Source organism: Epinephelus fuscoguttatus, linkage group LG5 (assembly GCF_011397635.1).
Source record: "Epinephelus fuscoguttatus linkage group LG5, E.fuscoguttatus.final_Chr_v1".
Lineage (NCBI taxonomy): Eukaryota > Metazoa > Chordata > Actinopteri > Perciformes > Serranidae > Epinephelus > Epinephelus fuscoguttatus.
The window spans coordinates 44,402,618-44,429,114 of record NC_064756.1 but is presented as its reverse complement, the minus strand read 5'-3'; the positions used below and the strand labels follow the sequence as shown (position 1 = coordinate 44,429,114).

The window sequence follows — 26,497 nt, the reverse complement described above, 5'->3', positions numbered from 1 at the left end:
AGGTATTATAAATTGGGAGAGGAAGCTCATAATGTCCTGTCCTGGCAATTAAAGGCAGAGGGAAGTTTGAGAACAATTAATCAGATCCAAAATGAAGCTGGTAATATTACACACAACCCAAAAGAAATAAATCAAACCTTTAAACAATTTTGTATACATCTGAATTACCAGAGGGTTTGATCACAATAGATGCCCTTTTATCCAATACTGAGTTGCCCAAACTGGACCAGGAGGAAGAGAAAAATCTTGATCTTCCATTTACCTCAAAAGAAATTGAAAAGGCCTTAACTTTTTTATGATCTAAGAAATCACCAGGGGAGGATGATTTCCCCCCAAATTCCATAAAGAATTAAAGGATTCACTCATTCCTCTCCTTATGGATGTAATTAACCTAGCATCTGGAACTCAAAGCCTCCCTGATTCATTCTCCATGGCTATGATTACTGTTATCCACAAAAAACAAAAAACAAAAAAAAACAAAACAAAGATCCTTTAAAATGTTTGTCTTTTCAACCTATTTCACTGTTGAATTCAGATTATAAATTGATTCCTAAAGTTCTTGCCAACAGGGTAAGTAAATGTTTATCAGAACTGATCCATTCAGATCAGACTGGTTTTATCTCGAAGAGATCCTCTGCCAGTAATTTGTGTTGGTTGTTTAACATCATCCATTTGGCCAATTGCAGGGCTTTAGCCGTTACTTTGGATGCTGAAAAGGTCTTTGACAGGCTTGAGTGGCCTTATTTGTTTAGGGTCTTGGCTAAGTTTGAATTTGGTTCTTATTTCTTTAATTGGGTTGGCACTCTATGTAAAAAAACCCCAAGCCCTAATTATCACCAATGAACAGATGTCCACCCCTTTCTTTCTGAGTAGATCTACTAGACGGGGTTGCCCCGTCTCCTGGGCTCTTCGTCCTAGCCATTGTGCCTCTGGCTGAGGCACACAGGCAAGATGCAGACATAAAGGGCTTTAAAGTAGGTCCAACAATCCATAAAAGTAAAAAAAAAAAGTCTTCTAGCGGATGATATAATTCTCTATTTGACAAATCCATTTGATACCCTTTATAAATTACAAATACTTCTAGATACATTTGGGTCTGTCTCAGGATATGAAGTCAGCAGGGAAAATGTGAAATTATTCCACTGACAAATTTTGATTATGTTCAGTATCAACAAAGAAGCTCATTTAAATAGTCCTCAACTGGATTAAGATAAGATAATAATCTTAAAAATTTGTACAAGCTCAACTATTCCGAATTGGTTAGTGAAATAGTAGTTGATCTGCAGAAATGGATAAATCTACCTATAACCCTGATCAGGCGAAGAAATTGTGTTAAAATGAATATATTACCAAGACTACAGTATCTTTTCCAGTCCTTACATATTCCAGTACCACAGTTTCTTTAAACCTCTTAATAAACACGTTAGACAGTTCATATGGAATGGTAAGACTCCAAGGGTTTCTTTGGAGAAGCTTACATGGGACTATAAGCTGGGTGGCCTCCAACTACCTAGTTTTAAAAAGTAGTTTTTGGCTACCCAAATGCAACTTATGGCTTTTCTTTTAGAGAAGCAAAGTGTTTCCTCCTGGGCTTTAATTGTAATGTATGCTCTTAAAGAGAAGGTGCCTGGTAATTTTCTTTACAAATGGACCCCAAGGACAATAACCACTAGAAGTGATAATCCTATGAGGACCGCAAATGTCTTAGATTAGAAATTACAGTCTCACCCAAAACACCATTGAAAAAACACCATTGAAAATAAAAAATAAAACATTCCAACAAAATAAAATAAAAAAGAATAAGGTTTCCATGTGTAGTTTGTTTGCAGTCCAAGTAATATTGACCAGTTACAGTTGAATGATGGCAAATAGTCTGTGTGGGGAGCATTGACCGAAAGGCAATTTTCGAACCATGGGCTATCATATGAAAACAAGTTAGCTTAGCCTTTTTTAAAAATGTGTCTGCATTCATATGCACTTACCTGTTTATAGAGATTTGCCAAAATGACCGGTGCATAGATATCCATGGGCTTCAATGGATAAGCCTGAAATAAAAGTCTTTATCGTTGTATGGGTTAGGCAATGGATTCAGTGATTGGCCTTCATACTACCTACACTTGTGTGTTAGTGGCAGAGGCTGGACATCTCAACCATTTATCCAGTGCTTTTATTCATTTTGGCTCCTGTGCTCGCCTGCTAACTATTTCTCACATGCTTGCAATTGTAGCAGGTGGTGGTCAGGTGTTACAGCAGACTAAGCTTGGTGTCCTGTGTAGTAATCACATTGTAGCTGGTAGTTTGTTGGTCATTGGGAAAATATTCTAAAGGTCACACTCACACAAGTTTGAAATCCTACACTATTAGAAATAAAGCCCAGTTCATACCAAAGATTCGCAAAGAGAAGAGTTGAAACTTGGAACTCATTGCAGTACACCAGTCTGCTCAAAAGCTCTGCCTCCTAGAAACATGACTGCAAACCATGATTGTTGTAGGTTGTGCTTGACCACATTAGCTGCGCCCTCTTTCCTGCTTGACCTTTGTCATTTCATGACATTACAGTAAAAGCGTATAGGTAGTTTACTGACAATACTGAGACTATGTAACCCCTAATCAGATGGACTGTTCCAACTTGACGTGAGCCGCAGATGGCAGGTCTTTCTCTTCTTTCTCCGGTCTTTTCCTACAATTTTTTCCCCAAGTCAATTCAATTAAATTCAATTTCATTTATATAGCCTAATATCACAAATCATAATTTGACTCACAGGCCTTTACAGCCTATGACATCCCTCTGTCCTAGGACCCTCATAGCAGATAAAGACTCACCAAAAACCCCTTTAATAGGCAAAACATGGTAGAAACCCTTATTAAGAGCAACTGAGGAGGGATCCCTCTTCCAGGATAGACAGACATACAATAGATGTTGTGTGTATAGCACAGATCAACACAATAAATTTACAGTAATCCATAGAGTAATGATGATAGCTACAATAACATTAATTTTAGTAATAATATTAAACTAATAATAACAGTAATTTTGGTAGCATATGTTGTAAGTATATATTAGTGTATGTTATTATATGTATCTGACAATAATAACCATACGTGTATAATAATAGCAAAAGTATGACAAATAATAACGGCAGTAGTAGTCGGCATAGTAGTCGGTATATTTAATCTCTGGCAAATTGTCTTCATATTGCGTTTGTGTGATGTTTGTACCTGTAAAATCTGTTTAAAAATGATAAAAATTAATACCTAGTTGTACCAGAGGCAATGTGACGCATCAGAGCAACCTAGTGTTTCAACACTTCACATTAAAATTAAACAAATCAATGCATCTTAAAACAATCTAGTTCATTAATTCAGTGCCCATTAATATAGCCTACACTTCCAGACCCTGCAGAACCAACTGCATTATCACTTGGCCAAACTCAGTACACACACAGGGAAGCTGTGCTCTATGCATTTCAGTCATATGAGTGTTTCCCTTAATATATATATATGTATATATATATATATATATATATATATATACACACACACACACACACACACACACACACACACATATATATTGTTTACATGTTTTTTTTAACTAAAAATGTTATCTTCGTGTAACTTTAATATTTTGGGCTGGAAAAAAGCTGAATTAGTCTAATGGGAAAAAACACAGTCATTCACAGCCATTACTGAGTCTTACAGTAATGTGGGCTCCCTATTAAGTGCTTTCAACACACATTTGCTGGCCTCTCCACACTCTGTTCTGATGATGTTAACAAGCGGTCATGCATGATTATATATACAAGGGTCTTGGGGAGGCTGCTGATGAGCAAAGAAAGGTTTTAATGGAACACTTGTCTACGCTGTTTGTCTACACAAATCACACATTGGTGAAGTCTGCGCTGTAATGAGACAAATCACATCTATGTGATCAGATTTAATCAAATATTTCTGTCTCCATGCAACTTAGCATGTTGATTCTGTATTTACCATTGGCTTGATTAAATCACTTCAGCTCCTCGCACTCAAACAATGACACATGGCCATTCAACTGCTGATTGCACATACATACTGTATTGCACATAAGTCACAAATAATCACTGTTTTCCTCCACAAAGAAAATACAAAAAAAGATCTAAGATTAAGATCTAAATGTCAGTGAATAATGCAGAGATTAAATAATACCAAAGGACTACAAATATGGTAACTGGACTGTTAATGACCGGTGATAACATCACTGGCTTAGTTTCATACATTTAGATTTATTATAGGAGTTATTTAATCAGGGAACATATTTTAACATATACCGTAGTAGTGGTAGAGCTTTTCTATGTGAAGATAAACACTCAGTTGCCACATTTTTCAATCTAATGCAGTCTAATACAGCATTCTCCCAATACACAATGCCTTCATGAGCTTAGAATGGTTAATTTTTATTAAACTTATTTTAGAGAGACGTGGGTTCAACTTTATAGTCATTTTGGAGGCCGCAATCTGTGCTGTTGTTGACTTGTGTTGTAGTGTTATATTGAGAGGTGTTTAAGTCTACCCTCATTGATATGGATAATGGGGTGGGAGGGTGGGTGGTCAATACAGCATAGTATCACCATATTTTTTCTGTGGCAATATTGTATCCATAAATGGATGCCAAGTATCCCATTTTTATTATATAAATTATTATTATTACAAATACAGATTAAACTTTTCATAGCCCACTAGAATAATAAAATCAATTGCTTTTGTCAATTCACCAGATACGTTTTACTGGAATAAAAATGACTGAAGTGACATGAACAGACTGTAAACTTCATCTTATTAGAAAAAACAGGTTATGTCCCACAAGGAAAACAAGTTTTCCTTGTGGGACATAATAAGCAGTTGAAAAAAAGGTAGTAAATCGCAATATATGTTATCAAAATACTCAGCATATTGCAAAACATTTAAAATTGCAATAATGCTGTATCGTGACTTTAAATATCATGATAATATTGTATCATGGGGCCTCTGGTAATTCACACCTGACAGATAATGGAATAATAATAATATTAACACATTTTTTCAAAAGTTATACCTAAATATCAGTCTTAAATTTTGTCTTTACTGCACAGTCTAATCTCTAATTTGGAAGTGGCAAAAGTAACCTAGTGCATTTACTCAAGTACTAAACAGTTTCAAGGTATCAAGTATTTATATTTAATGCTACTTGTACTTGTTATTCCATGATTTTTGAGAGGGAGATATTTATATTCAGTATCTCTACCACATTTATTAGACAGATGTACTTACTATTTACTATTAAGATTACGATTTTCTGAAACTGTTATGGATTTAACTGCACTAAGCATAAGTAATTACAATGATCTCAGCCACCTCCTACAACAGTTAATAATCTCTTTTGTGTTACTGCATCAGTAATGATAAAAAACACAATAATACAACACTGACAGTGGTCATTCTGCACTGAGTACTTTTGATACTTTAAACATATTTTCTTATGTACCTTCATCACTAAAACTGGGCAAATCACAAACATGTCAGCGTCTTACAGAAAAAAACACAAATAAGGATCAGACAAAAATATCAAGGAAACATTTCATTTTATTGTAACATCACCTGCTTTATATGAATTATGGTACTAAAATTAAGCAAATGTGTATCCACACCACATGAGTGAACAGAACACACTAACATAACTGGAACTGAAATTAAAAAAATGAAGGTCTCTTCTTTATGTTAAATCAGGCATGTCTTAAGTATCCACATTCCACACCAATAATCCAAGAACACATCATTAAAACACAACAAAATAATTACCTAGATAACAAACTAGTTCATAGTTTTGTATCTAAATGATTTGTTAAAAGGCAAATTCGGTTGCTGCTGCTATTTCAATGCTGTTGGTTACTTCTGGGTTTTTTAACTAGCCTTTGTGGCTTTAATAAGATGTGCTGTCACACTACATTAAAGGCTAATCTGAGATGTCTGAAGCTTCATCATCTACTGTATGCATGGTCAGAGTGTGTGGGCCTATTGCCAAAAGCAGCTGTAATATGTGTAGACACTTTACAACATAGCTTGTTCAGGAAATTTTGCAAGACAAACCTTAAAACTTCTGCAGCAATGGTATGAACTATATAGTACACTGCACTGCAATCTGTTTCAATATCAATCTGCTGCATATCAGACATTCTGCTTACAAAACATTCTGCTTTTTCCACAGTATTTCTGGTGTCCAGGATGTTAGTTACCTGTTGGAGTGGAGGGAGCTTTGTACCTGGACCTGGACAACCTGCGAAGCCTGTTGCCTTTCTGCCTGCTCTGGTTATCCACTTGCTCTCTCTCCTCACCTTGCTTCTGCCCTATGCTTTCTTCTACCAGTCCCTGTGACAGCTCTGTGCCGTCCTCTCTGACTGAAATAGCACTCTGTTCTTCAAAAGCAGAGGCTTGCCTTTGCCCTCGGGCCTGCTCAGAGCCAAAATGTTCTTCTGACAGCAGCGCAGGGCTTACTGCCCCTAAAACCATCTTAGGAAGTGACTGGGCCTTTGTCTCTTTCTGTGGGCTGCCTTTGTTGCCTTCATCCTCAAAAAGTTCTGGAGTAAAGAAGACAGTTTGGTCCTCCTCCTCTTCATCTTCATCTGGATCATCAACTGAGAGCAGTTCACCATCACAGTCAGGAGGGGGGTTTGTTACTTGAGAAGGCTTCAGAGCCAAATTGTGCATTTTCACTTTGATTTCACGGGAAGTGTCTCCAGGCTTTTCTTCAAGACAAGCTGCCTCAGTCTTCTCTTGTGGAGAGGGTTTTTGCTGTTTCTCCCTGTGCTCCAAATGACAAGATGTTTCCAAGTGATGGTTGGAATTACTGGGCACTTTTTCTTTAAAGACTGGCTTCCTCAAGCTGCTGCTGATGGGGCTGGAGGTGAAAATGTGGTACAGAGGCCGAGCTGGGTTTTTTTGATGTAATAGGGGCTCTGCTGGGGGACTGCCCACCGGATTGAACCATTCTACAGATAAGACACAATCAGCAAAATCAGTTTACAGCAAATACTTACAACCTAATACTGGCATATAACCTAACTCTGACAAAGACAGCAGAGGAAACACTTGGAGACTCATAAAGAAGCTTTTAGGTCTAACCATGAAATGAGACTGGTATGCAAAGCACTACTGCTGCCAAGAATATCTTATACAGAAAGATAAATGAGGAAGATGAATATAGAAAATATAAATGTGGGTTTACGCTCAATATAATCCAAACAAAGGTCAAGGGGATTTAATTAAAAGTAACAGTCAAACATCTGCTCATCAGTTCGCTCCAGCGCCACTCAGGCACGCCACAGACCTTACAGTAATGAGGCAAGCCACTCAAAGGATCCCATGGCCCCCGCCCCCAACTACGAGGGAAGGGTGGGGGTCTGCTACTGCTCTGCTACCACCCCCGCCCACCACACAGAATTCAACTAGGTAAACAGCTCAACCTTGTCATGACCCCAAAGACAATGGTTTACGATCAAGGCACTGAGCAAACATGTCACCTAAACATATTTTCTTGTTATGATGTGATGCTCATTTATCCTTGGGCACAAAACCGACAAGCACCGTTTGATCGCTTACTTTTTAGGACATGAATACTGTAGATGTTATACCTCATGAAAAGAGAAGAGATAAATGAGGTGTCAGACCACGGGAGCAGTGTGATTCTAATAGCTAATTTTTTACTTATCAGAGGTTGAGCTATAATAGAGAAACAACACCTCTTTATCGCATCCCTATCATGAATTGAACAGACTGAAAGCAGACCCTAACATTTACATAACAAAGCTGCATTTTCCACTTTGCCAATTTTCAACCAGCTTTGTATTGTAACAGTGTACTTGTAAACGAACTGAGGTATATCTCTACATCTTAGGGCCCTGACTCGCCAAGCCAATGGTTGGCTGTTGGTTGATGTCAGGCAGTTAGTAAGCATCTAACGCCCTAGTTTTGGCAGGATGTCCTGCACTGTTGGCAATAGTTGGCTCTTATTGGCTGTTTTTCAGTCAATGCAGGATGTTCAATCGACCTTGGAGACAGTAAAGCCCATTGGTGAATGAAATTACTTTGATTGGCAGTTCAGTTCAGCTCATGAGAAGAGAAACGCAAGTGAGGAAAGCAAACAAACTGCTAAAGTCAAGATGGAGAGAGATCAAAGCAAACCTGTTCTATTGGGTAAGATTATGTTCTTAGCCACTGAGTTGATTTCACTGATTTTGTTTTAGCAGAAACAGTTCCTAATTGTTGCATTCATGTGGTGTTGGAATTTTCAGATAAATTAATTTCAGACTGGAAAAAGCCACGAATGCCCCCTATAGGTTGGAACAACAACTTGGAGAGTCGGCAAAAATTTTGGAACACCATAGTTGATGTTCGGCTGATGGCAATTGTTGTTTTTTAATTAATTCCCATATTGCATGTCATCATTTTGCTCACACATAATTTGAAATATGGTATTAGGTTGTAAACATTAATTGCTGTCCACGTAGAGTGACTGAGATAAATTATTAGTCGGGTAAGACAATAATTAAGTCATTTTAGGTGATGTACTGCAGCAACAAGTCTGGTGAGAAAACCACTTTGTAATAAAAAGCTTTAAACTGTTACCAACATGTTGTTTAAACGCGCTGAGCAATAAATGGCAACACATCTTTATAGCGTCCATGTTGCTCATGAACACATAAAAGCCGGAAGAAGACAACCAAGATTATGTTACAGTATTGCCTAATCCTTGCCTAAAGTGTTTTCAGAAACATATTTTAGCTTGCGGTTTGTAATTCACGATCATTTGTTTCCAGCCAGCTGCCATATTGTTTCTTGTGGAAAAACAGCCAAGCTGCATTCACGTCAACCACCAGCAAGGGTGTTTACTGCTCCGCTGCAGCACAGTGCATTCTGGTAGTTTTTCTACCTCTTGAGGAAAAGCAAATAGCACAGTCCTTTCCCTCAGTTTTCTCTGGTCATGTAGCACCAATTTCAAAAGTATTTGCATCTTTGTACCGCATACACAGCCTGGTTTTATAAGAACATCTTTACAGCAGTGAAATATTTCTAAATCTAAAAATAAAAGGTGTTTTTGTACTAAAATTTCACCCTTTCCTGTTACTCCTAACCATTCCACCCCAATAAAAAATGTGTAAAACATAAGTGACAATATTCCTTATTCTTCAAATGTCATGAAGAGAATAAAACCAACAATGGATGTATCTACTGACATCTATTTCTCTGTGCCATAAAAATAGTAAAAATACATCAGTGAGCAACACTGTTTCACAGGGTGACATGTTTCTTCATTATCATGAACACAACTCAATCCCACACACACTGTCCAAATCAGTCTGCGGCAGAAAATAGTCGACATCAAATCCACTTTGCTCCTCTTTGAGTAACCTCTGCTAAAAACTAGTCACCAGCTTTTTTAAGAAAATTATTGAGCCTTTGTAAAAATAACACTGTAGCCAACATGTGAGGCCAAGTCTTCAAGATTTATATCTTCAGTAGAATGAATGGGCTTCAGGCAGAGAGCCACAGACGGAGTAGGAAAGTCAAAGTACTGAGAAACAGAGAAAAAATGTGTTTTGTTTTGTTTTTGTTTTTTAAATTAATGGGATTACTTTGCTAATTTAAAAGCGAATTTTATTTAGGTTATGTAAGTTCTTGTTTTGGTATTGGTACAGACATCCAAGTCCAATCCCATGGTTTTGGTCTTTTCATGGGGTTTGTTGACAATAAAAAAAACATACAATGATGCCGGCCTGATCTTTTACCCTGTTTTCCTGTGTTGTTAAACTTAGATTAAAAAAAGAATTAAAAAAAACAAACAAAAAAAAACCCCCAGAAAAAACCCCCCACAGAACATAGGCACACTAGGTAAAAAGCATACATGTAAAACCTTTCCCATACTGCAGATTAAAATCTCTCATCACCAGTCCAAGAGTGGTATTATTAGATAGGCCTCGATAGAAAGGCTGAGACCAGTTCCACACAGACAAAATATTCATTTGGTATATTGGGGTCTTTGGATAATATTTGATAGAGATATTAACCTCACAGCACCAAAATTCTACTTTCAACTTTTCAGTTCAGCTCACCTGCTTTTTCATTTTGTTCATCTGAGGGGCTTGTATCCTGCTGGAATTCAGCTGGTTTGACACATAAGGGGGCTGTCTGAGGTTCTGAGGCCTTGGTCAGACCTGACAAGTGACTGTTTGGAGGTGAGACACTAGAGCTGAGGGTCTGACTGCCTGCAGGAGCCACCTCCACCTTCTGCTGCACCTGAGAGAATGCTACCAGAGACTGCATGGCATTGCTGAAGGTGTCATGATGCTGCACGAGCTGACGGACCCATTTTGACAGACCTGAGATTACACAAACACATACATCAAAGACGAACACTACCAGCAGCCTTACAGTGGATAACTATTGCCACCTAGTGTTTAAGTTGAGAGACTGTGCTGTTACATGAAGTGCTCAAACAGTACCTGTGATGTACTTATTGGGATTATTCCTGTATCGGTCATCCACTATAATCAGGGCACCCCAGTCATTTCTGTGACGGATACACCTGTGAAATGAAGTTTGAAGGTTTAAGTATAAAATACAGAGAGCACTAAACTAATTCTTGAATAAACCTCCAGCTGCAGATTTACCTTCCCAGGGCCTGGTTTAGAGCTCTGTAGGCCTGAATCTCATACCAGCGATGGCCTGGGAGAAGACCTCTGTCCTTGCAGTGTTGGTCATTGTACTTCATCTTCAGTTCCACCTGAAACCAAAAGCCAGTAAATTAAAAGATGATACAATGTCCTATGGGACAGGATGAAATTCCATCAAAATTGAACATGATGAACAACTGTTCTCCAGTACACCATGCTTTATACACCAAATGTTTCAGTTTTCTTGCATTAATCAGGGTGGTGTCTGAGGTTCTTTCTGTTTCCTTAAAGCTCAGACCAAAGACTTGCAATGAGATGAGTTGAAACAGGCAGTTACTTGCAAAGTGCCATTCTGCAACATTCTTAAAACCTGCCGGTTCACACCAATGCAACTAGATGAGAAGGTATATCATCTCTATGCATCAACTCTCTTCCATTCTGATGTCCAGCTTTTCAGGCTTATTTTATGTGTGAATATAATTTGTAAAAAAAATAAATAAATATGAATGAGGATAGTGATAGTGAGATACTGACCACAGTTGCATTTGTAGTAGTGATGAAACGGCAAATAACAAACAAAATGAGCATCAGATGGACTGTATTCAGAACTACAAGCTGATTGGCCGTTAACACAGGTGACATGCTTTATGTTCTAAAATTAGCCGCCTGAGTTGCAGGTCACACCATCAGCCAGCTTGAGTCGAGCTCAGACCGGCCAGTTCACACCACTGCAACTTTTCTCTGCAACATTCTGGTTTCATCTTGTCGCGAACCATTGGTCTGAACTGGGCTCCAGGGCAACAAATAGCCATGTGACTTATAATAAGCCATCATATAAAACTAGATGCACACGGCAACATTATCATCATCTTTTGAGAATCACTTTAACATGATAAGGCCAAGATAACTAAAAAACATTGAGAGAATAAAGTTGACATAATAAACTGAAAAAGAGTTGTGCCACATTTTCATTTTACTTGAAAACATGCTTGTCTGCACCTCACTGTGTACGTCTTCTCAAGGTTAGAAATTAAAGTATTTGGAAGTAAAACCAAAGTAGAGAATACCTTTAAAAAGCAGACAGTAAAGGTTTCTATCAAAGACTTTGGTAAGGATGAGAAAAATAAATATTAGATGTATTTTCAAGCACCACACAAGCTGCTTGTTCTCACTCTTTGTTTTTTGTAACAACAATATTTACAAAACTTATTTGTAATGTCATCTACTGAACAGAAATGTTCAGGTGATTGATCTAGTTCTGGACTGAACTGACTAAAAAAGACAATGAGAACAGCAGTTACAATACTATTTCAGCAACTTACTCTACTTTATTGTTCAGGGGGTGATCTCAAGAAAACATGAACAAAATGTAAGTCATAAAAGTTGCAGAAACCAAAAAAGAGTTATCAAAATGAATCACAGGGCATCCTGGTGTTGTGTTTCTATTGTACACTATTAAAAATTAAAGGCCAAATGCCCAACAATAGCATTTTTTGGCACCAGAAACTGGCACAAGAAACCTTCAGGACCTGAGGGAGCTGGATATTACTTGCCCTCATAGACAGATATGTTCTGAAAGGGGAACAGAGGGGCTAAAGAAGCCATAGCAGAGCAGAGTTGAGGTAGGACATGGCAGACAAGGTGGCTGAGGTGACATGAAGCATCCCTGCACAAAAATGCCAGGAAAGCATCCATCCATTTGCATCTGTCGCTGCTGATTTTAGCGCTAACCTTTCAGAATTGACAAGTGAAAAGTTCAGCTGGCGTCTGACAGAATGCCATGCAGGGCAGGCTGCTGAACGGGGCTTTAACTGCATTTGACAGGTACCGTGTGTTTGCCCTGAGCCACCAAACACTGGGCCATGGCAGGTACAGCCTGTTCCCTCACACGCATCACGCAATGCCACTGCAGCCTGTCTGGGTTTGAGTATATAAACAAACAAGCAGAGTCACAGGAATTCCTAAATTTTGCAGCAAAGTTGGACTATGACTAATAACATCTCACCTAAGAAGCATGCTAAACACTGAGCAACACCTGCCAACACAGAAAACTTGCACTGATACTGGAAAACATTTATAGTTGTACGATGATGTCTGGTTTGTCAGGACATTTATAATCATGGGATTTATTTTCAGAAATACAGCAGTAGTGCAGATTGTGAATGGGAGGCAACTCATATAGCTACGCAACACAAAGTCTCGTTAATGCTGCTGGCTTTATGGTGAGATGTTTGTCAATGCATGACACACCAAAGCAGTTAAAGAATCCACTTCTAAAACCACAGCTTGAACAGAAAGGCTGGTAGCCTCGAGCCGACAGTGTCATCTAAATCCAATCACAGTCCATTTCAGCGTTTGAGCCATCACATCTCCAGTCTGTACCATGCCATTGTCCAATCTAACATGACAGGTTGCATATGTGAAAAAGCCAATTCTGGCTGCTAGCAAATCTCCCAAATGTGCAAGAAACCACAAGCTAGAGGGGATTAGTTAAATGTCAAGAGATCACTCGCTTGCTATGGCCTTGGCCTCTACAGCAACCTGTTCATCTCTAAAAACATATATTTGTCCAGTAGGCATGACTCGCAGCAGAGTGCATCTGTTTGAGCTACATTTTACGTGGGGTGTGTGTATGTGCACGTCTGTGTCAGTGTGCAGGCCTCTGGCGGTCCGGGACATCTTGTGCTTGTCACTGAGATTGCTGAGCGCCTCATCTGCCACATAAGGCTGAACTGACAGCTGAGTGGCTCATCTTGAAAAGAGTATCCGTGTGTGTGTGTGTAACACACACTCAGGACATCAGGACATCAGAGTATCACACTGCTTTTCAACATGCCACCAAGGCTACACATAGATTCCTGCTTATTCTCTGATAATCGTTGTCTTATGTTCCAATAAAAATAACTGTTCTAAACAGGAATGAATGTAAAAGTCAAGTTGCTAGATTTGACCTATATGTTAAGGCTGAGCCTGACTTAAGATCTGCTTTGTAAGGACAGGGATCATTATGGAACAGGGTTGTTGTGCTTGAGTGTGGTCTCAGTCTCGAGAAAATGTTCCTCATTTTCTTATGGATGTCTTGACATCCATGAGTAATTGAGTAATGCATGGTTGTTTAGATTCTGACTTTTCTCAGTCTTATGGGTGTTCAGACTCCGACTAGTCGAAGTCTAATGGGTGCTGATTCTGACCTGTCATGCCCTTTACAGCAGTCTCCCCTAGTAGGTCAGCATATACAGTATTTTATTTTATTCAACTACAATAATATCACCATGAATGAGACTGTTGTAAGACAACGTGACGAAATTAAATGGGCATGGGGTTTTTTGTTTGGTCTTTGTTTTCAGATGGTCAGATGTTTTAAACTCAGTCTCTATTTTTACTTGACCTCCATTTTTGGACCTTGTCTTGACTCAATCTGTCTAAAATTTGACTTTAGTGGTCTTGACTACAGCACTCAAGCAGTTTGCTCAAAACGCCTTAAGTTTTCTCATTAAGTACAGCTTGATTTCTCTTAAGCTGAGGTAATTACTTAAAACTGTCAAACAGAGCTCCCTAGACGGTTTCCTTAGTTTAAGGAAAAACACACATTGCAACAGGCATTTACTACAATGAAAGATTTTACAACCATTACATTCTACAATTTCCATGGTAACTGTTTGCTCGTTTGCGCTCACACTTTTGATTTTTTAAGTCTTTTGTGCAATATTTCAACTAACTTTACAGGATTCCTTAAGAACAAGACCAAGATAAGGAGAAAGCCCTGAAATACTTAAATGAACATTTTAAGGTAACCTGGAGGAAAAGACGTGTTTTGTGCAACTGAATTTATTTTGAGAAAACCTTAACTTGGACTTTAAGGAAAATCATTACTTAAAGTGATTTGTGCTACTAACCCCTGGTATCAAACCTCAACACTTTTGGTAACAACCAAACAATATGCAGAGCACCAAGTACTAAAAATCACTAACAGAGACAGAGAGCTGATCAGATTTGTCTAGTTTTTATGTAGGGTTGCTTTTGTGTCAGCATTGTTTCACATGTGAGAAGTTAAGCTTCTGTACCCAAAAAAAGGGAGTTAAGCAAAAAAAAAACCCCCAAAAAAACAAAAAACAAAAACAGGCTTATATCTCTAAAACTAAGGAATTGCAATAACTCTAGTTTTTGGTATCTGTGTTGAAACTTTATATTGCACCAGTAATGGTATCAAAACAGTTTTAAACTGTCCCTAGCCATGAATTGGGTGAAAATATTTATTAAAACGTAACTAAAGGGTTGAACATACATTAAAAAAGGTGGACTATAGCGTGACTTTCAAGCTGGCCTGTGGTGCTGACAAGGACACTACAGGTAGTGAAATAATAATAATAATAATGATAATAATAATAATAACACATTTTATTTGTATAGCGCTTTTCAAAACACTCAAAGACACTTTACAAAAACAAAAAAAACAAGATAAAAACAATATAAGAGCAGTAAAACATGAACATGCATTATATAGCCTTCTTTCAGTGGTTCATGAAAAAAGCCATGTGTACAGCCTTGAGTGTGCCTGGAGCATCCATCATCCTGTCTTCTTGATGATTTCCATGAACTCTATAACATTCCTCCAAAATCTCCTTTAACCATCTGTTTTACATGCTTGTAGGTCTTAGAATTAAAATGCTCTTGGAGTTCTCTTTAATAAAAGGGCAGTAGCAAGAGACTGACTGAGCCCTTCATTACACTAAGAGAGATGCCTTATCAGTTGTTAAGTGTCTTTTTATTGCTTGTTAAAGCCACTTATTGTTTGACTCACTCATACAGGACGTGACTGTTAACTGTAAAACATGCCATTGGAAAAATTCAACCCAAATGTAACACCACCTTTGGCAAGGCTTTCTCTGTAGGACTTTTTCAAGTTCAACCTTTGATCTTTGTCACAATAACACAACAGGCCAATAAAATGCCATAGTATGTGCTTAGGCTGTAGCGTGCAAGAGTTATGCCTGTCTGGGAATGCAGGCCATGCAGGTATCTAAAGTACTGGAGTAGTTTAAGGGCCCGTCCCAATACCCCCCCTTAGCCCTACCCCTATATTTGTGCATTCCTGCGAGGGATAGTGGTGTCCCAATTCCTTTTTGCATGTAGGGGTAGGGGGCATAATGATGGGTAGTGGGTATGAAACTAGCCCTTTGGAGTGAGGGATTTCAGATGCTAACTTGCCAGCGAGGGGCAGACGTCGCCATGGCTACCACCGAGCAAGAGATGGGGAAAAAAGTTCATACATAGCTAACGTTACCGTCGTCAGGTTGCTTGTTAGCCAGTTAGCTAGCTCGCACTATCTGGCGTCTGTCATCTGTCCTGTTCTGCAAAATTGTTGGAGTTTTCACATTACGATAACACGCCAGCTAGTATAACTATGCTGCCTTGTAATGTTAACTAGCGAGCAGAAGTCCCCTGTCGTCTGTCATTCATCAAACGAAGCATGATGAATGCAGCAAACACGATCGGTAGGATGAATGAGACTCCATTGTAGATGCTGGTTGGAAATGTAGATGGCTCGCAACTTCCTGTTTAAAATAGTTACGTATGAGCGAATGTAAGCGATGCGGTGACGTAGTGAGTGGGGTCCCAATTCCTAGGGAAAGATTTCTATCCCTACCCCTCATTGCTTCATTTTGAGGGCCAAGGGGTAGGGCCAAGGGCTAAGTGGTAGTGGACAAGGGGGGGTATTGGGATTGGGCCTAAATGGAGAGAAGATGAGCTGATATGTCTTATCTTAGCAACGGGGCGCTGCCGTGTGAGTGTGGCATAGAACAGATGAATTAATATGTCTGGGTCCATGTGTAAAGAGAATGTGCACGTGTTAGTAGTTATGCATGAAATTGGCAATGTAAGAACATGCTTCATATCTTAAGTGCTATATTTTAGGCAACTGGACTTGCTTGCGTTTCTTGAAGATGTTTCGCCTCTCATCCAAGAAGCTTCTTCAGTTCTACCTGCCCTGGCATGAAGTTGCAGGCTTTAAACCCTGTTTGGGTGTGAACCCTTGCAGAGATGTAGGGGTCACATGTGAGCTCTTAGTTTCAGAGTCATTAGAGTCAAATATGAATCAAGTTTGTAGCGGATTACCTGGGGTTTCTTTTTTCTTGGGGTGCCAGTCTGAGCTCCCTCTGACAATTTGAATTTGAGTAGTGGTCAGGTAATCCCCACAAGGATACACAACTCAGACCCTTTTGACCCTGTATCATGTACCCTTTTGAATTCAAACCACCAAGACAATGCAAGACCAGCAAAAGAAGACAACTGACAATGTCACACAGTTAAACCCAAGTGTATTCAAATTCCAACACAAAACACAAATGACAAACACAAACACTCTGACCCGATCGCGGACTTTTTCAAAAGCCAAGGATTGGCACGGTGCTGAGGAATACGGAGACATACAGAGGACACAGTTACTCTCAGGTAAGACCAGCCGCCATCTTGCCATGACACCATTTTGTAAACTGAGGAGTGTATTGCTGAGGGGACGCCATTGGCTGGTGCTGGAGGTGTCGGGGGCGTGAATTATGGCGGAAGGGACGTTTTGAGATTTAAAGACGTTTTTTTAATTATTATTACCCTGGCGGATCGCCACAAGTTTCTGTTACTGCAGTGCCAATTTCTTGCTTTCGATGTTTTCAGAAGCATATAGACCGTTTCGGTTTTGGTAAACAGTGAGGAGGGCAGGGCCTCACTGATGGCAGAAACTGTGACAGTTGCACTGTCAACAGTACAGGCAGGAGCGCAAAAATCAAGAATCATAAGGAATATGGAAGATACATATGCCTCCTCGGATTATTTTAAGGGTTTGTCAACTGAAGACAGGTAAGCTTACTGTAATAAGCTAACAATTAGCAACGGAGTGAGGTTTCCTGACCCATGCTTACTGTCGGGTCAGTGGGTCACTGACCCAACAAAATGGCCGAAGCTACAGTAGCTGGACATTTTTTTATATCTTGTGGAGAAACCCAGAGTTTATACACATTCTGGATGTCACTAACTCGGCTTCTTCTCCGGAGCCTTTGTGCTCCACTGTCTCTCAGATTAACTCATATCGCAGCGGTGCCTGGACAGCGTGACGTGTGTGGTTGTGCTGCTGCCGTGGTCCTGCCAGATGCCTCCTGCTGCTGCTGCTGCCATCATTAGTCATACTTCTACTGTTATTATACACATATGACTATTGTCACACATGTATATTGCCAGATATTAATACATACTTTCAACATATTGTACCACAGTAGCCAGAACTATAATATTATTACTTTCAATAATGTTGTTGTAAGCTACTGTCATTACCTGCATCTCTCTCTCTCTCTCTCTCTCTCTCATTGCGTCATACGGATGACTGTTAATTTATTATGCTGATCTGTTCTGTACGACATCTATTGCACGTCTGTCCGTCCTGGAAGAGAGATCCCTCCTCAGTTGCTCTTCCTGAAGTTTCTACTGTTTTTTTTCCCCGTTAAAGGGTTTTTTTGGGGGAGTTTTTCCTTATCCGCTGTGAGGGTCATAAGGACAGAGGGATGTCGTATGCTGTAAAGCCCTGTGAGGCAAATTGTGATTTGTGATATTGGGCTTTATAAATAAAATTTATTGATTGATAATATTTTAAAGTATAGAGCTGCCTACAGCTATTATACTGTTATATATCATCTGTAGGCCAAATGCATCAGTTCAGGAAGCTGATTAAAGAAAGAGTCATCAAGATCATCTGATCGGTAGCTTAAAACAGTATTTGGTCCCTACCAAAGCTCAAATCAAACCTACTCCCCTGGCTCCACACTTGAAAATTGCCTCACTGAAATAAAATCCTGGATGCAAACTAACTTTCTACAACTCAATTGTGACAAATCAGACATGATCATAACTGGCCCCTGTTCCCTTACTAAAACCATCCATAATTTCAGCCTTAATGTTGAAAATTCTACACTTTCTCCATCTCCACATCTCGGAGACACTTTTGACAGCAACCTTTCATTTGAACCGCATGTTAATCATATCACCAAAACCGCTTTCTTCCATCTAAAAAACGTAGCTTGGCTCCGCCCCTCACTCACGTTCTCCACTAAAGAAATTCACGCATTCATCACATCCAGACTCGACTACTGCAATAGCATTCTGTATGGTACATCTTCTAAAGTCCTCAATAAACTACAGTACATCCAGAACTTTGCTGCCCCTCTCCTCACCCAGTCCCGCTCCTGTGACCATATCAGGCCCGTCCTCCAGAACTACCACTGGCTCCCAATTCCTCAACGCATTCAGTTCAAAGTCCTTCTCCTCACCTTCAAAGCCCTCCATAACCAGGCCCTATCTTACCTCACTGACCTGTTGCACCGTCACACCCCCTCCCGCAGTATCTGCTCCTCTGATCCAAATCTCCTCTCTCTACCACACAGGACCAAGCACAAAACTTGGGGACAAAGCCTTCTCCACTGCTGCCCCCTCCCTCTGGAACTCTCTCCCCCAACACATCTGTAACTGCAGACTGAAACTCCTTCAAATCTTTGGTCAAAACCCACCTGGTCAGGCTTGCATTCAATCCCGATTCTTGCTCTTAACTGTGTTTTACTGCTCTTATGTTGTTTTTATTTTGTTTGTTTTTTTGACAGATGCAGAGGTGCACCACCCATCCACTACTAATGGCCTCAAAACAACCATAGAAACTGTTTAGCTCACTTGCTGTAGACGCTTCAGAAAAACAGGCAAGGAAGTTGAAGCATCTTGATATGCCACACCTATTGTCAGGTAGATGGTTAGCCTAGAAAAGGAGAAGTCCTCACTAACACCAGTTTTAACCAATCTGCCACCAAAATTTCAGAGGAATAATTCTTTTGAGTGCAAAAAAAAAGTCATAGATCTTTAACTTAACTTAAAAGAAATTGGAGCAAAAACACAAGTTTTGCAAATTAAGTTTTATTCTGTTTGTCCCCCCCCCCCCCTTTTTTTTTTAAAAAAAAAACAACAAGATTTTATTTTGATTTCCCTCATATAATAACTTTTCATCATAACAAGACTAAGACACACCATCTTAGCATAAAAAGAAAAAAACAAAAGTATAAAAACAAATGAACAAACAAAAACAATTAATAGAAAACAATACAAAACAGACTTACAATAACACACATCACAAACATACAAGCTCAGTATCTGTATCTCTCTCACTTTATAAACTCAAAAACAAAGCAATCATTTGGATTGTAACCAAGGGCGTTGCTAGGAGTTGTAAACATATGGGGCTTTTGCCCTGAAGTGGGAACAATTCTTTAGCTGGGGGTTCGGGGGTATCTCCCCCGGGAAAATTTTGAACAATTCCACGTGATTTTAATGTATTTTGACAAAGAATGAGCATTCGTCTTCTATTATTGGGTTGCCCATATTGTTGGTTAAAACCTGTTAAACCCGAACGACTTTGCAAACAGTGTGAAAAAATGGACTAATATGCTGCACATCAAATTAAACAGCAGAACCTAGGCTACAAGGCTGTATAAACCATTTTTACATGCCCAAACACAGCTCAAACACCAACTAAATAAATAACAACAAATCCAACTCCATACCGCACCGATATCCCGACCCACTCTTCATATTTCAGGCTCTACCGCAACACCACGTTATGCAAAACACACATCATTCATCTCAAATGAAAGCAGAGACACTGCTCTTTCCACACAAATGCGCCAAAGCACTCTACACCAAAGCATCAGAGTGATAGAGGCCAAAGAACAACAACAACAGAAATCGTTTCGCCGAGCCATAGTTGTGAAATTTCTCTTAGCCTACTGTTGTTGTTTTGCCATGAAACGTTAATTCAGCCACACGGTACGTTCCAGCAGACCGACATGTTGTGCTGCATTCAAATAAATCTGGGCAAACATGATGGGCTTTAGGACCTGGGGGGGAGCATAACAATGACCTCAGCAGCCAGCACCTCCCCCACAACAGTGTTCTGCTGCCTCTGATTGGCTTACAGTGCTGTCAATCTCGTATTGGTGGGTATAGCGTCATTCTGTTGGCTCTATCGAATCGAATAAAGTGTCAATCACTCAAATCGACCAATCCGTTGCAGAGATACAAGCCTCCAAAGCACAGAAGTGCAAATTTGCTTACAATATAGCACTCTTAAATACTTGTTTATGATTGGTCAATCAACAAAATTCTGCGGTGTTTATTTCTTGAGGTATCACCACTGCTCTGCTGCTCTGTTGCTAGGGACGCCATAGCAACGGCCTTAGACTGAGGAGCATCAAAATCAGTTAAGTGTTAGTCCACACAAGCCAAATAGGATCTGAGTGGCATAATGCAGGATTTTCAGGACATCACTTTTAACATTTTTGGAGAGGGCAAAATGCTTGATGTTTGACCAAAAAATGACATGTACCCAGCAGAAAAAAAAAAAAAAAAAAGAGGGAAGGACGGAAGAGAAAATTGCAGGGCCGTCAGGAGCAAACCGGCACAAACAACTAGAAGAAGTAAGTAGTAAACCATGTTCTAAGCGGGATAATGTATAGTGAGCCGTATAGTGATGACAGTTGAAAAATAACTCCCTTCAGGGGAGTGGAACCCCTCCGTGGGGAGTTATTTTTCAACTGTCACCAGCTCACTATACATTATCCCTTACTTCACATTTAGATGTGTGTGTGGTCAGTTTGAAGTACTGCTGCACGATTTGATAAAAATGTGCGATTGCGATTATGGTGGACAATATCGTGATTTGCGATTGCAATTGCGATTACAATATAATTACGATAAAATGTAATAAATAAATGGTATCATGAGTCTTTTTGCTTGATTCAGTGTTTCCCCTACATTATATCAGGGGGGCACTGACCTGACATAGTTACTGTTATGGACAGACAGTGTGTCAATGACCATCAACAGACTGAGCACAGTCAAACACGCTGCTCACGCAGCAGCGCAGCACGGAACTGTACACACAGTGGAGCGAGCCTGTGTTGCGTTCAGGCATTGTCACGTAAATGACAAATTCCAGCATGCCATAGCACAACACACCAGCATGTCAAGTGGGCCGAACCCGAGCAAAATTGCTCAATTTTTCATTTGTTATGGAGTCCATGATTTCCCTGTGACACTTACAAATGTTTGCTCAACTGTGCTTGGATGTTGTTTTATGAGGCTCTGGCGGCTTTCAGTTGTCTCTTTGTCTTCAACGTTACACAGCTCGGCTTTCTCTCACATGCACTCTTCCTACTTTTCCCTGTGCTGTGCTGTCTCAAGTGTTGACATAGATTGGTCGTGTTGCCGCGGGAAGTGCTGACTTAACTTTTAAACTTTTACACAGCACGTCTGTTCAATGTCGCCGTACCTGAATCCAAAGTATCGCCATGTAATAATATACGTTGAGTTTCTTTCGCCACCAACTCAGGCTGTTCTTGGTCGAGCTCATGCTCTTCTTCAGCGTCTGTGTTGGTCACTGCTGCACGCCGGCTGCACGCACCAGGATAGCTTGTGGGCGTGATGTCAACAAACTCCACACACTACAGGAGAGGCAGTCACGTTCACAGACACACACGTTAACATTTATTTACATTAAATCGCACAGCCATGAAATTGCACAGCCTGACATCGCGATTGCCATTAGATTAATCATGCAGCACTAGTTTGAAGTGGGAAATACATGAAAAAAACAAAACGGACAGTTGTGTGTAGTTATGTGTATATACTAAACATCATTAGGGATTTACAGAAACAAAAAATCAAACATATAGTCATGTACATATGCCATGTAAGCTGGTGTGACATTGAGTGTGTTGTGTGCTGCTGTGCTGTGTGTGTTGCTGTCTGTCGTGGTCCTGTGCCGTGGAAGAAACAAACAAACAAAAAAACGGAGGCTTAAAAGATCTGTGGCTATAGCCGGGAACGCCCAGGTCTAATGACGTCCACGATTGGAACCAATAATTATACCCAAAGTGGCATTGTTGTCCACCTATCCCTCTGTGACCATAAAGGAAGTAGCACAAAACAAAACCTCGATTCATAGACCGCTCTCTTTTCCTCTTTCCTTCATGTACTCAATACTTGTACACTTTCTCCCCATATGTTCTCAAATTGAGTTAATTTATTCTTTTTCATGCCTACTGTCTTCTCCATATTTAAATAATAGCACATTTCATTTTTCCAACGAATTAGTGTAGGAGGGTGAGTGGATTTCCAATCCTGGAGTTAAGTTTTGTTAATACTATAAAAAGAAAAAAAAAGAGCAATCCAACTCCGTGGATATCTCACAGTGTCTTGTAACATACAGATTGAGGGATTAAAATTAAATTTTACACCCAATATATCTGATAATCAATGCTCTATTTCAAACCAAACTCTCTGAATTTTACTACATTCCCAAAATGCATGGAACAGTGAATCTGTCTCTTGTGCAATAAGTTCTATACATTATTTTATATTGGATCAAATGCAAATTTTCATTTATTTTTATATCGCTGCTTAAATTCCAACAATCACTCCATCTTAAGTCAATATCAGTTCTCTTTAAATCTACATTCCACAGCTGTATTCTAGATAGCAGCAAAGTAGTAACTGAACACGATTTCTGCAAGATTTCGTAGACTTTACCTGTCAACTTCTTATCAATTTCTGAGTCAAATATTAATGATTCTAAATTGCTCTCCTGGTCAGACGACTCTAAATGAAAGGTTTGGAATAAACTCCTGAGCTGCAAATACTTAAAAATTCTTGATTAGACAGACTATACTTTTTTTTTGCAAATCTGTCCAAGAATTAAATTTGTCTCCATTCATTAAATCCTCAATGACTATACCTCTGTCCCTCTACGCAGACTATCAACTCACCCAGTATACTCTTCATTTTTCTCCATGTTGTATCCAAGTTCTTTATTATAAAAATAAAATCAACTGAGCTTATTGTTCTTCCTTTTGAAAATATATATGAAAAAAAGTTTTGAGGATACATTTTTAATATGAATCCACTGTTCTTCTATTGTGCTTTTTACTATATGGCGTAGGTAAAATGCTTGAGCAGCAAAGTGGTATAGTTCTAAATCTTCCAATTTTGGAATATATAAAACTTTTCTTTTTGTCCTGTGACTTTTCTCCCTCCATATAAAGTCTGTTATGATAGAATATGCTTTTTTAAAGAATGTTTTTGGAGGGGTAATTGGCACTGTTGAACACAGGAATACGAATTTTGGAAGCCATGTCATTTTAAATAGATTGATTCTTCCTGTAAAATTTATAGGGAGATTCATCCATTTAATCATGTCAGATCTAATACTATTCAATAATGTAGTAAAATTTTGTCCATATATCTGTTGCTTAATTTCACTCATTACACATCCTAAGTATTTAATAGAAGTTGTCCACTTAAATAGAGACAGCTGGAGGAACCAAGATGGCTGCTTGAAACAGGAGCTCTGCACCACCTCAGTGACTTCAGTGACTTGTGTAAGGTTTAACCTCCAATGTTCTTTCTCATTTTGATCTAAACTGTGAGTTAAGGTTTAAGGAAAGAATTCTGGTGTAAAAGATAAAAAGAAAAAGGCAGGATGTCGAGGAGAAATCAGCGGTCCAAAACAGGCCCTGAGGACCAAACATTTGGTGGAGTGGATGATTCTCATGAGTGAAAACCCTTCTCTTGTTGAGATATTGAAATCTCAGCGTTCCATAATACTGAATCGGCTGGATGGCATTGATTATCGACTGGAAGATGTGACCACTCAAGTATTAACAATGAAAGGAACATTAACTACAACAAACTAAGTAATTGACAAACAACAGCAACGTATGGATGAAGCAGAAAAGAGGATTTCGACAACAGAAGATAATCTACACTCCACCAAAAGAAATCTACACAGACCTGAGACAATAATTAAAGCTCTGGAATCCAAGACTGATAATTTAGAGAATAGAGGGAGAAGAAAAATGTGGTTCTTCTTCTTCCTGAGAAGTTGGAGGGCAGTCAAATATTACTTGATTATATTCAACAGAAACTGCCCTGCTGGCTAAAACTCTCCCTGGATATCCCTCTCGAGCTGGAGTGAGTACACCGCTCTCTTCGACCACTTCCAGAACCTGGAAAGCCTCCACGGCCAGTTCTGATTCGCTTTTTACATTTCAAAGATAAAGAGCAGATACTGCAATCAGCAAAGAAAACATCAATCATCGAGGGCAATGCCAAACTTACCATCCGCCAGGACTTGTCTGCAGAGGTCCGCTGAAAGCGAAAGGAGTTTGACCGGGCCATCAAAGCCTTCTCTGAGAGGGGTATGTTCCGAGGTTTTGCATACCCTCAATGGCTTCGTATCTTGCATTGGAACAACACTGTCCTTTTTGAGGATCCAAAAGAGGCGGAATCGTTCACCAAGCAGTTGGAGTAACGTGAGGTAAGGTTTTCCCCCCTACGTTAATTTTTTGATCACTTTTTGATCATCGATATATGAGGAGTGGGCCTTATTTTTTCCCAAAGACAATTTACTTTGATTTTTGCATGAAATGGACTCTCCTGCTCATTTAGACGGTTCACTTGTGTTTAGTCACTTCTACTGATGTATTTACTTCCTGAAACAATATGTGACTTATTAATGGACGATATCAAGATAGGAAATGGGGGAGGATGTTTACTAAGATGACGCTGACTTGTTTTGATCTAATTTTCTCCCCTAACCCATTCTTTTTGATTGATTTGGGGCACAATTTATTTTATTCTATTAAGGAATCCATGAGATATTCAGTGAAGTGCTATTTAGTAATATATGACAGGAGATGACGGGAGAATATACTATGTTGGGCAGTAGGGGGGTGGTGCTCATGAGATGATAAGGGAGTGCTGAGCCTAATAGCTCCAGGTTACAAACTCCGTAGGAAGGACATAACTAGGGGTGTGTAATATGGACAAAAATAATATCTCAATATTTTGGGGGATTTTGAAGATAACGATAATTAGCGTGTTTTTATTATTATGTGTTTTTATGTGTATGTTTAATGAGTTATAGCTCATTAATTGTTTCTCATGGATGATATCAATGGAAAAATGTTCTTTTTTTTTTCCTCATTGTTTTTATTTCAGTTTTTGTTTCCATTCAGCAAAACAGTGTCTACAAAAACTAGACACACAACAAAACAAACACAAAACGTACACAGCAGCTCTTACTTATTAATGATATAATGCCTTATTTGCAAAAAGCGAAAGAAATCTTGTTTAGACAATTTGTAACTGTTAGTAAGTTGTTCACATGACATAAGTTTATTATCTGAGAAGAGGTCACTGAGGCATTTAATATTCTTTTTAGACCATTGCTGAAAACCGGGGTCCGAAGAACCTGGGGGAAAAGCAGGATTATTTATTATTGGGGTAAAGATGGATGTTATGTTTGATCTTCCCTCAAGACGGCAGACAAGCCGCCATGCTTTTAGAGTGTTGATTGTTACAGGATTTGTACAAAAGGTTTTAATTTCTTTAAAATTATTACAAAATAGTAGGTCACTTAGTTTGCATTTTGATAATGCTGTCTCAATATCCAACCAGATTGAAGTTTTACCCTTAACCCAGTCGTTTACAAATCTTAAATGGGCACAGAGTTGATCAATTTTAATATTAGGTAAGTCCAAGCCACCCATTGAACTTGGTAGATGTAATACTGCCATCTTAAGCCTAGGTCTACGCTTGTTCCAAATAAAAGAGCTGAGCCATCCATTTATGTCCTTCAATACCCTTTTAGAAAACAAAATAGGGATCATTTGGATAGGATACAATAACCTGGGCAACACATTCATTTTGACCAGGGCAATGCGTCCCAA

At 39.2% G+C, this 26,497-nt stretch overlaps 1 protein-coding gene across 1 annotated transcript in view; it reads right to left on the bottom strand.

Annotated features, from left to right (window-relative positions):
* Nucleotides 1-6,005: 6,005 nt before the first annotated feature.
* The window catches only part of brip1 (BRCA1 interacting helicase 1), a 215,084-nt gene continuing 194,592 nt past the window's right edge, over nucleotides 6,006-26,497 (bottom strand). The window contains exons 17-20 of the mRNA XM_049576740.1: nucleotides 10,680-10,792; nucleotides 10,512-10,594; nucleotides 10,122-10,388; nucleotides 6,006-7,001 (exon numbers count right to left, since the gene is read on the bottom strand). Coding sequence (XP_049432697.1) covers nucleotides 6,241-7,001; nucleotides 10,122-10,388; nucleotides 10,512-10,594; nucleotides 10,680-10,792 — 1,224 coding nt within the window. The 3' untranslated portion in view covers nucleotides 6,006-6,240. The remainder of the gene's footprint in view (nucleotides 7,002-10,121; nucleotides 10,389-10,511; nucleotides 10,595-10,679; nucleotides 10,793-26,497) is intronic.